We start from the raw sequence: 13,465 nt of genomic DNA, 5'->3' as shown, positions 1-13,465 counted from the left end.
TTCGAGACTATTCCAACGGTTCTAGGAAGTTCAAATTTCACCCAATAGGCTATAAGTTATGACCTTGCCAAGTTGGAATACCAAAATAACTAAGTTTATATGTCTAATTTGACTTCCACCAATGTGGTGAATTTTAACATTCCATGAAATGTATAAAATCTTATTTTTTTGAAGAAATAAAGACAACTTTTGGATGTATATGTATCTTAACAAGTTTTCCATATTGTATAGTTTTTCATTTTTGTAATACCACCAATTCCTCACCAGGTATTGTTACTCTAACTTCTAAACTCAATTCATGTTATCTAAAGGTCTTGTATATTACGATTATCCCACCTTCCATCCAACATATCATTGGCATGTTCCACGGGTTTCCAATTAGTAAGAGTAGCATTATCTTTTTCTTTTGGATTCTCATTCAACTTGTTCTACATAATCCTTTACGAAGATTTGGAGGGGCCTATCCATGTTAATAAGATGACTTGGAAGAACTTTGTGAAGGTGGAGACTACCAACCCTTTGGCTAGCAAAGGAAAAGGTAAGGTCTGGTTAAAAGAGACACTTAGTAGATAGTGATTGCTCTCTATGCAAGCAATATTGATAAGATTCAAAATGAGTACATTATCAATCTTAATAGAAAAAATTAACATAAGACAATAATTTTTTTAAATCCCTACTTTCTAAACTGCTATTTAAAAAATTGGCCACTTTTGAGTGTGGCTAACTTCAATTTTGGATACTAAATGTCTACTAACATGCCAATTTGGAGTTGTGAGAACAAATTAAAGATGTTGTGCTCATTTCAACATTTTACTAGTTATATAAAAATACTTTATTTAGGATGATTTTTTATTAAAAATAAATCAATAATGCATTTCTAAGAGTTATTATTGGTATGTTGTAAAGCAATAACAACCCTAGCTAGATGTGTTGTCAAATTATCATATAATTGACTTAGTTCCAAATAAAAGTTCCCACTATTAATTAAGCCGATAGGCTTTTAGTGGGTGAAAGTGCCCGAAAAATTGCAAGACATTCTAGCGGCCGCCGGCATTCTCCCTTCGGTGCGTGCGTGTTCATTGTCTGGCTCGCTTGCTGACGTGTGCATCCATTGCGGTCATCTCCGTGCGTGCGCTCTATTTCCGAAGCGACGCTATCTTTAATGATTTCATCCCTGAGGCTGTGCACGAATGTCGACGTTCTTTATGGTTGCTTGCAACTCTAAAATCTAATTTGTTTTGTTGTTGTCAGCAATATTTCGCTCTGGAAATTTTCGCATAAGGTTGTTAGGTTTTGTTCTCATTGTGACTATTTTACTGGTTAGGTTTTGTTCTCATTGTGACTGTTTTACTGGGCTTCTTTGTGAGTTTGACAACGTGAATGGTTTGAATTTCAAGGTAAGGTTTCGTTTTATTTAAATGTGTTTTTCTTTTGTAATGCATTTTGTTTATAGTCTTCTTATTTTCTTCTTTAGTCTGCTTGCAGGGTTGTTGCTTTGTCTCTGTTGTTTAACTATTTTCGGGGGTGGCTACTTCCAGTTTGCAAGGAATTTTCGACGGTGCTCTGTCAGTTTGAAGCCGTGAATAGTTTGAATTTGCAAGGTAAATTCTAGTTATATTTATATTCTTTCTCGTTTTGTAATGCATTTTTTTGGAATCTGTTGTGCAAATTTTTGCAAATAGCTTTCGTTTTATTTAAATTTATTTTTGTTTTGTAATGCATTTTTTTTATATGCTTATTTTCTCCTCCCGTGTGCTTGCAGGGTTGTGGCTTTGTTTATGTTGTTTAACTGTTTGTGGGTGTGGCTACTTCCAGTTTGGAAGGCATTTTCGAGGTTGCTTTGTGAGTTTCACACTGTGCATGCTTTGAATTTGCAAGGTCTAAAATTTAATTTCTTTTATTGTTGTAGGCAATATTTCGCTCTGCACATTTTCGCATGAGGTTGTATATAGTCGTGGACTTAGGTTTTATTCTGGTTGTGTCTGTTTTATTGGGCTCCTTTGTGAGCTTCACGACTTGAATGGTTTGAATTTGCAATGTAAGAACTTTATTTAAATTTCTTTTGGTTTTGTAATGGATTAAATCTATACTCTGCTTATTTTCTGCTTTTGTGTGCTTGCGGGGTTGTTTGTTTGTTTATGTTCTTTAACTGTTTGAATTTGCTTTTGCATTTTATTTAGATTCTTTATGGTCGCTTGGAACCCTAAAATCTAATTTGTTTTGTTGTTGTCGGCAATATTTCGGTCTGCAAATTTTCACATAAGGTTGCATATAGTCGTCGAGTTAGGTTTTGTTCTGGTTGCGATTGTTTTATTGGGCTCCTTTGTGACCTTCACGCCGTGAATGGTTTGAATTTTTAAGGTAAGCTTTGGTTTTAAAAAAAAAAAAATTGGTTTTGTAATGATTTTTTTTATAGTGTGCTTATTTTCTCGTTTCGTGTGCTTGCAGGGTTGTTACTTTGTCTATGTTATTTAATTGTTTGTGGGCATGACTACTTCCAGTTTCCAAGGCATTTTCGCATAACTTTGGATATAGTTGTCGAGTTAGGTTTTGTTGTGGCTCTGACTGAATGGTTTGAATTTGCAAGGTAAGTTCTGGTTTTAGTTAGATTCTTTTTTGTTTTGTAATGCATTTTTTTATAGTTTGCTTATTTCTCGGTTTGGTGTAGTTGCAAGGTTGGTACTTTGTGCATTTTGTTGTAGGTTAAAAGGGTTTTAGTTGGGTTTTGTTGTTTGCAGATATTTATTGATTTAAATTTCTTACTTTGTTTTAATCTTTTCGTCTTCGGTGATGTGCACCAATGCAGACTGTTTTGTTCAGCTTGTTTCTGAGGTTCTCGCCGTTAATAGTTTTACGTTGTCAGGTACTTGTTTAGTTTATTTTTTAAGTTTTCAAAATTCACAATGCATTATTTGATAGTGTCCTTATTTTTGGCTGTGGTGTGGTTGCAAGGTTGTTACTTTGGTTATGTTATTTAACTGTTTGTGGACGTGATTACTTTGAGTCTGCAACGTCTCTGTTCACTTTGATAGGTATTTAGGTTTTGACCATTCTGTTGCCGATTAAATTTTGGTCTAGGTTAAAAGAATTTTAGTTTGGTTTTGGATTCTGCAGATATTTTTATTGTCTGCACTAATGCCAACGTTCTTTATGGCCGCTTGCAAGCCTACAATGTAATTTCTTTTGCTGTTCTCAAGAATATTTTGCTGTGAAAATTTTCATCGAACGTTCAGTATTGAATTTCAGGTTTTTCAAATTTGTAGTGCTTTATTTTATAGGGTGTTTATTTTTTTTGTGTGGTGTACTTGCAGGGTTGTGACTTTGTTTATGTTATTTAACTATTTGTTGTCTTGACTATATACATATATGCATAGGCGTGTATAAATTAAATGATCTTGTCCCTCCGGTACGTCCGTGTTCATTACCTTGCCCGCGTGGTGACACGTGCCTTGTTTATGGTCATCTCCATGCGTGTGCTCTGTTTCTGAAACAACGTTGTCTTTAATGATTTCATCCCTGAGGCTGTGCATGAATGTCGATGTTCTTTATGTGTGCAAAGATTAACAAATTGTTAGAGTACCAATATATATATGTGTGTGTGTGTGTGCGCGCGCGCGCGCGCATATACACATGTATGTGTATATATACATGTACATATATATACACATGATGTACATATATATATAATAGTTTTTCTTAGAATGCATTGTAGTGTCGATATATGTATATTTACACACACACACACACACACACACACATATATACATGTCTGTATATGCATGTATACATGTATATAAATATACACATGTATGCATATATATGCATGTATGTATATATACACATGTGTGTATGTATATGTATATGTATATGTATATGTATATAGGGTTTTATTAAATCTTTGTTTTAATAACTATGTTCTAAAGTGTGTAGGATTTATTGATACAAGTTTGCATTGTAGTCTCAAAGTAGTCACGTCCACAAATAGTTAAATAACATAAACAAAGTATTTCTATAATTGTTTTCCTTAGAATACTTTGTAGTGCTGATATATGTATATGTACATACCCATATATACATATATACATATGTCTATATATATGTATATAGGGTTTTATTAAATCTCTATTTTAATAACTCCATTCTAAAGTGTATAGGATTTGTTGATACAAGTCTGCGTTGTGGTCTGAAAGTAGTCACGTCCACAAACAGTTAAATAACATAAATAAATTATATATATAATTATTTTTCTTAGAATGCTTTGTAGTGCTGATATATGTATATGTACATACACATATGTACATATATGTATACATGTATGTATAGGCATGTATACATGTATATAAATACACACACACACACACACACACACACACACACACACACACACACACATATATATATATATATGCATGTATGTACATATAGACATGTGGGTATGTATATATACATAGGGTACTCTGTGTTGTAGTCTGAAAGTAGTCACGTGCACAAATAGTTAAATAACATAAACAAAGTAGCAAGCCTGCAAGCATCAAGGAATTTTTATAGTGCCAACACTTCTATATAAATCTCTCTCTATATATACATGTGTGTATGTATATACAAATGTAATTATATATATACATGTCCATATATATACACATGATGTACATATATATATCAATTTATCTTACTAAATAAAAGTCTTCGTGTGCACACAACAGTAATCACATATATACCCTTGTAAATTAACACCACTGCAACATGAACGTTAGTAAACAGTTACCTTGCAGAGTAAAATACTTACAACAACAAGAAAACAGTTATGTTGCAATGAGCAGCTTACAAACTCCATCAAGTAAACACTCACAGCCAAAAGAAAACCTAACTCGACAACTAAATTGAATATTACAAGAAAATTTACAGAGCAAAATACTTACAACAACAACAAAACATATTACATTTTATAGTTTCAAGAGCCCATAACAAACTAAGAACCCTACAAGTGCAGCACACAAAAAAAAGAGCACAGTATATGTGCACAAACAGTTAAACGAAGTGACAACCCTGCAAGGACACGTAAGGAGAAAATAAGTAGACTATAAAAAAAAAAGCATTACAAAACAAAAAAGAATTTAAATAAAACCAAATCTTACGTTGCAAATTCAAACCATTCATGGCGTGAAGCTCACAAAGAAACCCAATAAAACAGTAGCAACTAGAACAAAACCTAACTCCACGACTATATACAACCTCATGCAAAAATTTGCAGAGTGAAATATTGCCTACAACAATTAAACTACAAGTAGCCAGGCCCACAAACAGTTAAACAACATAAACAAAGCCACAACTCTGCAAGCACACGGGAAGAGAAAATAAGCAAAATATTAAAAAAATGCATTACAAAACAAAAATAAATTTAAATAAAACGAAAGCTATTTCCAAAAATTTGCACAGCAGATTCCAAAAAAATGCATTACAAAAGAAAAAAGAATATAAATATAACCAGTATTTACCTTGCAAATTCAAACCATTCACAACTTGAAACTGACAGAGCAGCCTCGAAAATGCCTTGCAAACTGGAAGTACCCACCCGCACAAACAGTTAAACAACAGAAACAAAGCAACAACCCTGCAAGCAGACGGACACATTTAAATAAAATGAAACCTTACCTTTCAAATTGAAACCATTCACGCTGTCAAACTCACGAAGAAGCCCAGTAAAACAGTCACAACGAGAACAAAACCTAACAACCTTATGCAAAAATTTCCAGAGTGAAAATTGCATAGCGAAATATTGCCGACAACAACAAAACAAATTAGATTTTAGGGTTGCAAGCAACCATAAATAACGTCGACATTCGTGCACAACCTTGGCGACGAAATCATTAAAGACAACGTTGCTTCGAAAATATAGCGCATGCACGGAGACGACCGCAACCGAGGCACACGTCAGCACAAAGTAAAACCCTTTTAACCGATAACAGAATACACACAAATAAAAAATGTTTTCATAGCAGGATTATACATCTCACACAGGAAAACATTAAACACAACATTGCTTCACAAAATATTTAGTCAGACTCACACAAATCAGATAACTGACTTTGTGCACATGAAGACTTTTAATCGCCAAGATAAATAACCACTAACAAATGTTCCATATTTAGAACATTAATATATTGCAATTGATGTCTATAATTCTGATTTTGTGACCACCTTATTACATAACATAGTTACATTCTTTACTTTACTAATAATAAATTCTCATTTTTGAAGTGATGTTGTCTTTAATGTTTTCCTTGCCAGCCAAATCCACTAGTGTATTTAATTGTGTTATTGTATTCATGTCACAGACCCTTCAAACTGTAAAATCGAATAGTTACTTTGCAGAGTGAAAGCATTCATGCCCATACTTAAATATATATCCATGTATATATATCAGATCTATATGTATATATATATATATATATATATATATATATATATATATATATATATATATATATATATATATATATATATATATATAAGCACTTGTCTTGCAGAGTGAAAGCTTTGTAAGTTGGCTCATTGGTCAATTTACAAAAGTTAAAGTATTAACCTAATTATTACAAGTTTTTATAATCAGTTAATAGTAATTTCATTATGATTCACAAAAAAAAAATGTGATCTACTTAAATATTTGTTGTATTATTCTTGTATGTTCACTTTTTTTGGCAATGCATTTCTACTCTAACATTCCAACAGAAAACATCCACACTAACACAATCAAATTTCAGAATGGATAGAATATTAAAAGCAACAGAGAACATCAATAATGTAATTGAAAGCATGTTGCAAGAAAGCAACAAGTTAAAGAGCAACCTCAGAAAGATAATTGACCACTACGAACATAAATCACCAAACCAAACAACAGTCAACCTCTCTACATCTTGTAGTGTTGTAACAACCATACATAGTATTGAATTAGCACCTTTACCAATACCAATTACTGAACAATTAGATGATCCAACGGTTGTTTTCATATTAGGAGACAGAGTATTTAAATGGACTGATAACGAGCTTGGATGGGTTGCTTGGCTTGATCATGTGCTGTTGTAATTATTCAATGTTTGAAAAGTTACATTCATATTTTGGTTAACATTCGAAATAGACAAAAGCATCCCATATTTTCAAAGATCTTTGATGAGATGAACTCATATTTTGTTAATATACTCTCAAATATGTAAATCATGATGTCATACTTTATGTTTTTTAAGCTTATCAACATATGCCCAATTATCGTTTTCAATGCATGTTTCAATCACATTATGATCAATTCATTACCATTTGAAACAAAAAATAAACTGTAACAACGTTAGTCTAAACTCAGTTAATTTTGCTTTGCTTGTGCATATATACCTTTGATAAGCTTACATCATGTTGTGATTGTATTCTGATATAAGAACTACAATTCATCGTGCTTATAATTTACTTTTAATTCTCAAAAGGTATATATGCACAATGACATATTCAGCAGCCACCTCTGAATCGATAGACCACTCCACTATTGATAATTTGGTAAGCTAAATTATCAAAGCTTTTCAAAATACAAAGCTTTTGTGCTCTTTTTTTGGACAATTCATCTCTCTTTTCCATACCATCCTTTTCATTACTACATGCATCCTTTTTTCATAGCATAGTGCAAAAGTAAATGCATACTCTATAGATAACATAGCTTGATTACATACTTTACTAACACAAGTTTTACATTAACAAGTAAGGAAATATATAAGCTGCTTGCCATTAAAATTGAATCTTTTATATTCATATTATTTTTTGTAGGAAAAAACCCAAGAGTATGTCCCTACCCCTTTTGCAATTCAATCTATCAATGCTGGGGATGACCTTCCTTCAACATTGCTACAAGTTTTGTCATTTCAGAAAATGCAGAACAACACAAATGATACTGACAGACATAAATTAGTGTTATCTGATGGCACATACATGTAGTTGGCAATCTTTCCTTCTAAATATGCTACTCTGATAGATTCAGATATTCTAAAAATAGGCACAATAGTCCAGTTATCAAGTTATACATGCTAATACATATGGAACACAAGGTAGGAAATCAACTATGGTTATTAAATACAATATGTTTCATCTTTTTTTAATTTTGTTTATGTATAATCAACAGTAATTTAAAAAGAAGTCTTTTGTTTTCACAGGACTATTGTAATACTTAGTCTAGAAGTGAAACAAAGTGATTGCCTGTCCTTTGGTAAACCAGTATACTTGTTCAAAAAACAACAACCAGAAATGATGTCTGAGGACATACCATCAACATCTAAACGATCTCTTCAATTGGCCACTGAATTGCCATCCCCACAAACAACAACTTCTGAAAATATAAGCCCTATCAAAACTTTGAATCCATACCAAAATAAATGGACAATCAAAGGGAGAGTTACTCATAAACGCCCTATTAAGGCATATAACACAACCACAAAAAATGGCCATGTGTTTAGCTTTGACATTGTTGATTGTGAAGGTTCTGAAATTAGAATTACATGTTTTGATGAGATAGCTAAGTTACACTCTAACTGTGTGGACATAGGTTCACATTATCTTATTTCAAAGGGATCTATTAAGGAGGCAAATGCAAGGTACAACAAACTAAACAGTCATTTAGAAATCACCTTGTCTGATGCATCCATACTGAAACGCTACACCAACGAAGAACAAGCAAATCAACAAGGTCCTCCTTTCACGTCCATTAATGAATTGTTTCATCTAACAAATAACACGTTGGTTGACATAATTGGCCTTGTTCTATATGTTGGAGATATCATTCCAATACACAGGAAAGATGGCAGTCAAACACACAAACGTGTTGTGAAAATTAGTGATCTATCTAATTCAACAATTGACATCAACCTATGGGGTCCAATGGCAGAACAAAAAGGCCTAGAATTGAAAAATATGTTGAGAAATGATAGTGTGGTTATCCTTGCTTTACGTAATGCTCGTGTTGGCTATTTCAATGGGAAGCTTATAAACATAACAACTGCAACCACATTACATATCAACCCAACTTTTCCAGAAGCAGAGCTTCTAATGTTAAGAGGAAAGGACCCTTTGTTGCAGAAACTATCCACATAGATGGTAAATATAGTAGAATGATTGTTTCTTCAATCCGTGAGTAGATGAGCATCGAACCAGAAACAATTCAGACAACTTTGCTAGCCATTCTGCGCTTTGTAAATGTAACTGACCAAAATTTCTATTATGTGGCCTGTCCACTAATAGTCAATGGAAGGCCTTGCAAGAAAAAATATACACAGCAAGTTGATGATTCTTGGTTCTTCTCTAGATGTCAAATGACTATGCAAGACTGTAATTATAGTTACCTCTTGCCACTAAAGTTACAAGATGCCATAGGTACTCTATGGGCCACTGCATTTGATGAGGGTAGCATTCAATTGCTACACAAAACTGCAAAACAACTTTGTGCACTACAAAATGATGCAACAACAACAGAGACAACTTGCTTAATGATTAAGAGACTACTGTCACGTCACTATTCATTCACACTGCTAGTTTCCACTGAGACATATAATTCAGAATCAAAGATGAAAGTGATAGTCAATAAAGTCACTCCTGTTGACTTCAAAGCTAAGTGTCATGCACTACTTCCAGAAATTGGCCGCCTAAGTACACAAACTTAGAATTATAATGCATCTTTTCGGATTATTAAACTTTCAGTTTACAATACAATTATACCATTAGCTAATTTACATATTTAATAGCTTTACATATACAAACAATTACGTTTTACGAACACAAGGCTGCTTCTATAAATATCTATATGTACATTTCTTACATCTACCTCTTATCTCTTTGAAATTTTTTCCTCCTGACATAAGTTTTTTGCACTCATACTCATTACTTTTAAATGTGTTGAACTCTATGTTGTTTGCAGAAAATTTATACATATATGCATGTATATCATTTTTTTCCTGGTCTAATATCTATTTATATAGCTATACAACACCAAAATTATTCATACTTATAGAATTCCACAGATATACAACTATACTTATATATGTACATAACTATATATAAGTATTCATAGTTATAGTCTTTTTGATATACACATGTGTAGTTATATATGTGCATATGTTCATATACAAAACTTTGAATTTTTAAATGATATGTATATATACATGTGTATATGTATGCATACATCTGTATGTATCAGAAATTACTATATTTGTGCATACCTATATTAGAATGATGCTTTCAAAAAAAAAAAAAAACTAAGAACAACAAATAATTATACATATATACACTGATATATATATATATATATATATATATATATATATATATATATATATATTATAATTATTCACAGTCTTAGTTTTTTTGATATATACATGCGTAGTTATATATGTGCATATGTTTGTATGCAGCACTTCGAATATTTAATTCATATGTATATATACATATGTACATATATATACATGTCTATGTATCAGAAATTACTATATCTATGCATACCTATATTACAATGCTACTTTTGAAAAACCAAGTTGCAAACAGCAACAAGTGTACGTAGAACAACACTACAAAGTCAATTTATGACTTTCGAGAACCCATACATTTCAAGTAAAGTCATTTACAAGTATATAGATATGTGTCCATATAAGTTGACTGAACGAGAGCAACAAAACAACATAACAGATCACTAGACATACAAATAAACACAACAAAAGCACTTTACATACAGAACAAATCCTCTAAAATCACATTACCATAGATGCAGCAATTTTCAATTTTCATACATTCTTGATACATAGTTCAAAGTTAACTACCTTCAATTATGAAAATTCTGACATCCCTGTGCTCTCTTTCAAATATTAGATATCTATCCAGCCTTGCCCTCAAGAAATTGATGCAATCAAATTGAAGAGAAGCCAGACCAATAGAAATTACCATGCAAAGAACAGAGCCGATATCTCCAAGAAACGACAACTGAGACGTCATGCACTACATAGACCTTGCAATAACTCAGGAAAGTTATTAGAAACAAAAAAGAATGATCTTGATCAAATTAATCTCAATCAAACATCTTCTACTACTCCTGAACTTGCTGTGAAGACTGCTTCATTTCAAAATACGTTGTCTAATTTCCACAAAAAGAATGATATGTTGGAGGTCACACAGCCATGTTCTGTTTGCAAAGAAATGTATGTGCACATGACTATTAAAAATGTCAATCACGTACTTATGTGCATGAGATGTTATGGTGAAAAAGGCCTGCACCGCTTCTCATTATCAGACAATATGGACCGAGGTGAGCAACCTTCTATTTTAAAGTGTCTCTCTCAAGTAGAAGAAATGCTCATATCAAGAATTGCCCTTGTTTTACAAGTAACACATGCAAGGGGAGGGCAATACAAATATTCTGGCCATACAATAAACTTCCCTCGAGATATTTTTGAAATTGCAATAACATTACCTCGCCATATTAAGCAATTAGAAATTCTAATTGTCCATAGAACCAATTTGCAAGGATTAACTTATGACTGTTACGTGAATAGATTTCACATCATGAATGCATTGGCTTACAAAATGAAACATGATCAATACTACAAGGATGTAGTCATTGATCCAGATGCAGTGCATCTATTGCCAGAGCAAACCACTGACATTACAGAGCTACTACATTCAGTGCATTCCCTGCAAGAAGATGTTGTTCAAGATACTTCCACTCTGCTGAATATTAACAATGAAGAACAAATCGGGGAGAATAGTTCCTCATTTATCCCACAACTACCATCATCAATACCAGAACTTGATGCAATCAAAAACATCCTCCATCTAGATAACAACAACAACAATGTTGTTCCTTGGCCACAAATTAGTACATCACCTATCAATGAGTACAATACCGAGGGCCTCCTTTCCATGGCATTCCCAACACTATTCCCTTCTGGAATAGCTTTACCACTACAACAAAGAACAAGGCAAGTAAATTTACATGAATATGATTTGCACCCGATCAAATATTCTGATCAAAGATTTGGGCAACATGTTCACTTTAGATATTATATCTACAATCTTATGATGAAACATTGATCCCAACAATCAGCTGTTGTCTTCATTAAGACTAATCTACAAGATAGTCTTCCACACAATCTTCATGGTCTAAAGGAACACTTACAAAAGACACCGTTAAGTGAATTACCAAATCATATTATGTGATATGCAACCTCATTGCGTGGTACACGAGCATTTTGAGCAAGTCCCGGCGTGACCTTACATCAATGATAGAACAGTTAGGTGCACCTACACTATTCTTCACCTTAAGTTCAACTGATACAAAATGGCCAGACTTGCATAAGTTATTGCCAAAAACAAAGTCACCTGCTATACCCAACACCAAAAGACAATTTACTAAAAATTTAGTCAATAATCCCCACATTACAACTTTATACTTGCACTTAAGATTTCAAATCTTTTGTGATGAAGTAATTGTCAAAGAACTGAAAACCATTGACCACTGGTACAGATATGAATGGCAACACTGAGGATCTGCACATATACATGGATTTCTTTGGTTGCCAGAAGCACCAAATGTTGATAACCTTGACTGGTCAGATCATGCAAGTATCCAATCAGTTAAACACTTCTTTGACCAGTACATCATAGCCTGGAAGCCACGTCCTGAAGAAGCTCGCTTGAACATGCAATATATGCTTGCAATTTCAGATCCATGTCTTACAGATACAAAGATCATATCCAAGTCGGATCCTTGCACTGATTATACTGAGTTACTCAATGTCGTTCAACGACATACAAAGTGTTCAGAGTATACCTACTTGAGGAAAAAAAACTCAAGCCTTCAATGCCGCTACAAAGCTCCTTGGCCTGAACAACCCGAATCCTCATTGATGTTAGACCACAACAATAACCCATCATACAAACCAGGAAGGAATGATGATCGTCTGAATGTACACAACCCAACAATGCTCGCCATATGGAGGGCTAATATTGACTGTCGGCCTGTCTGCTCCAAAAAAATAGTTCTACAATATATCTCAAAGTACGCATCCAAAACTGAACAAAAGTCAGAAAGTTATATTGATATCTTGAAACATATAGTTGAATCAACAAATTCAGATGATACAATTCTCTTAGCATACCAAAGACTCCTCATGGGAATTGTTGTTGATAGGGACATTAGCGCACAAGAAACTTGTCACATGTTGCTTAAACTCAAATTGATATTTTGCACATGCCAATTTGTAACACTCAATGTTGGTAAAAGAACTTTCAACGCATAGCTAATTGTGATGAAGAATCTCAAACCTCAATATCCTACATCTCAAACTACATGAAACAACCATTAGAATTACCAAACCTGAACCTGCTTCGTTCAGCCCAGCTATATACATACTCTGACCAACGTAAATCATGTAAATGGATGAAAAGAAAG

General features: G+C 33.2%; 1 protein-coding gene across 1 annotated transcript; it reads left to right on the top strand.

Moving 5' to 3' along the window:
• Nucleotides 1-477: 477 nt before the first annotated feature.
• On the top strand, nucleotides 478-9,123 carry LOC131066656 (uncharacterized). Its single transcript, XM_059217767.1, has 9 exons — nucleotides 478-538; nucleotides 1,325-1,376; nucleotides 1,486-1,601; nucleotides 1,816-1,878; nucleotides 2,449-2,587; nucleotides 2,669-2,675; nucleotides 2,807-2,863; nucleotides 7,807-7,970; nucleotides 8,190-9,123. The coding sequence occupies exons 1-9, from the start codon at nucleotides 478-480 to the stop codon at nucleotides 9,121-9,123; spliced, it is 1,593 nt and encodes a 530-aa protein (XP_059073750.1).
• Nucleotides 9,124-13,465: the final 4,342 nt, after the last annotated feature.

The sequence above is a fragment of the Cryptomeria japonica genome, chromosome 3 (genome assembly GCF_030272615.1).
Source record: "Cryptomeria japonica chromosome 3, Sugi_1.0, whole genome shotgun sequence".
Classification (NCBI taxonomy): Eukaryota; Viridiplantae; Streptophyta; class Pinopsida; order Cupressales; family Cupressaceae; genus Cryptomeria; species Cryptomeria japonica.
Note: the sequence above shows the minus strand (reverse complement) of the source record. Positions and strands in the feature narration are given on the sequence as shown.

Bases quoted from the DNA above. Each gene is read 5' to 3' on its own strand.
- LOC131066656 (XM_059217767.1), top strand. From the start codon at position 478: ATGACTTGGAAGAACTTTGTGAAGGTGGAGACTACCAACCCTTTGGCT. The intron at 539-1,324 runs GTAAGGTCTGGT...TTTACTGGTTAG, and splicing joins TTTGGCTAGCAAAGGAAAAG to GTTTTGTTCTCATTGTGACT. The intron at 1,602-1,815 runs GTAAATTCTAGT...GGCTACTTCCAG, and splicing joins GAATAGTTTGAATTTGCAAG to TTTGGAAGGCATTTTCGAGG.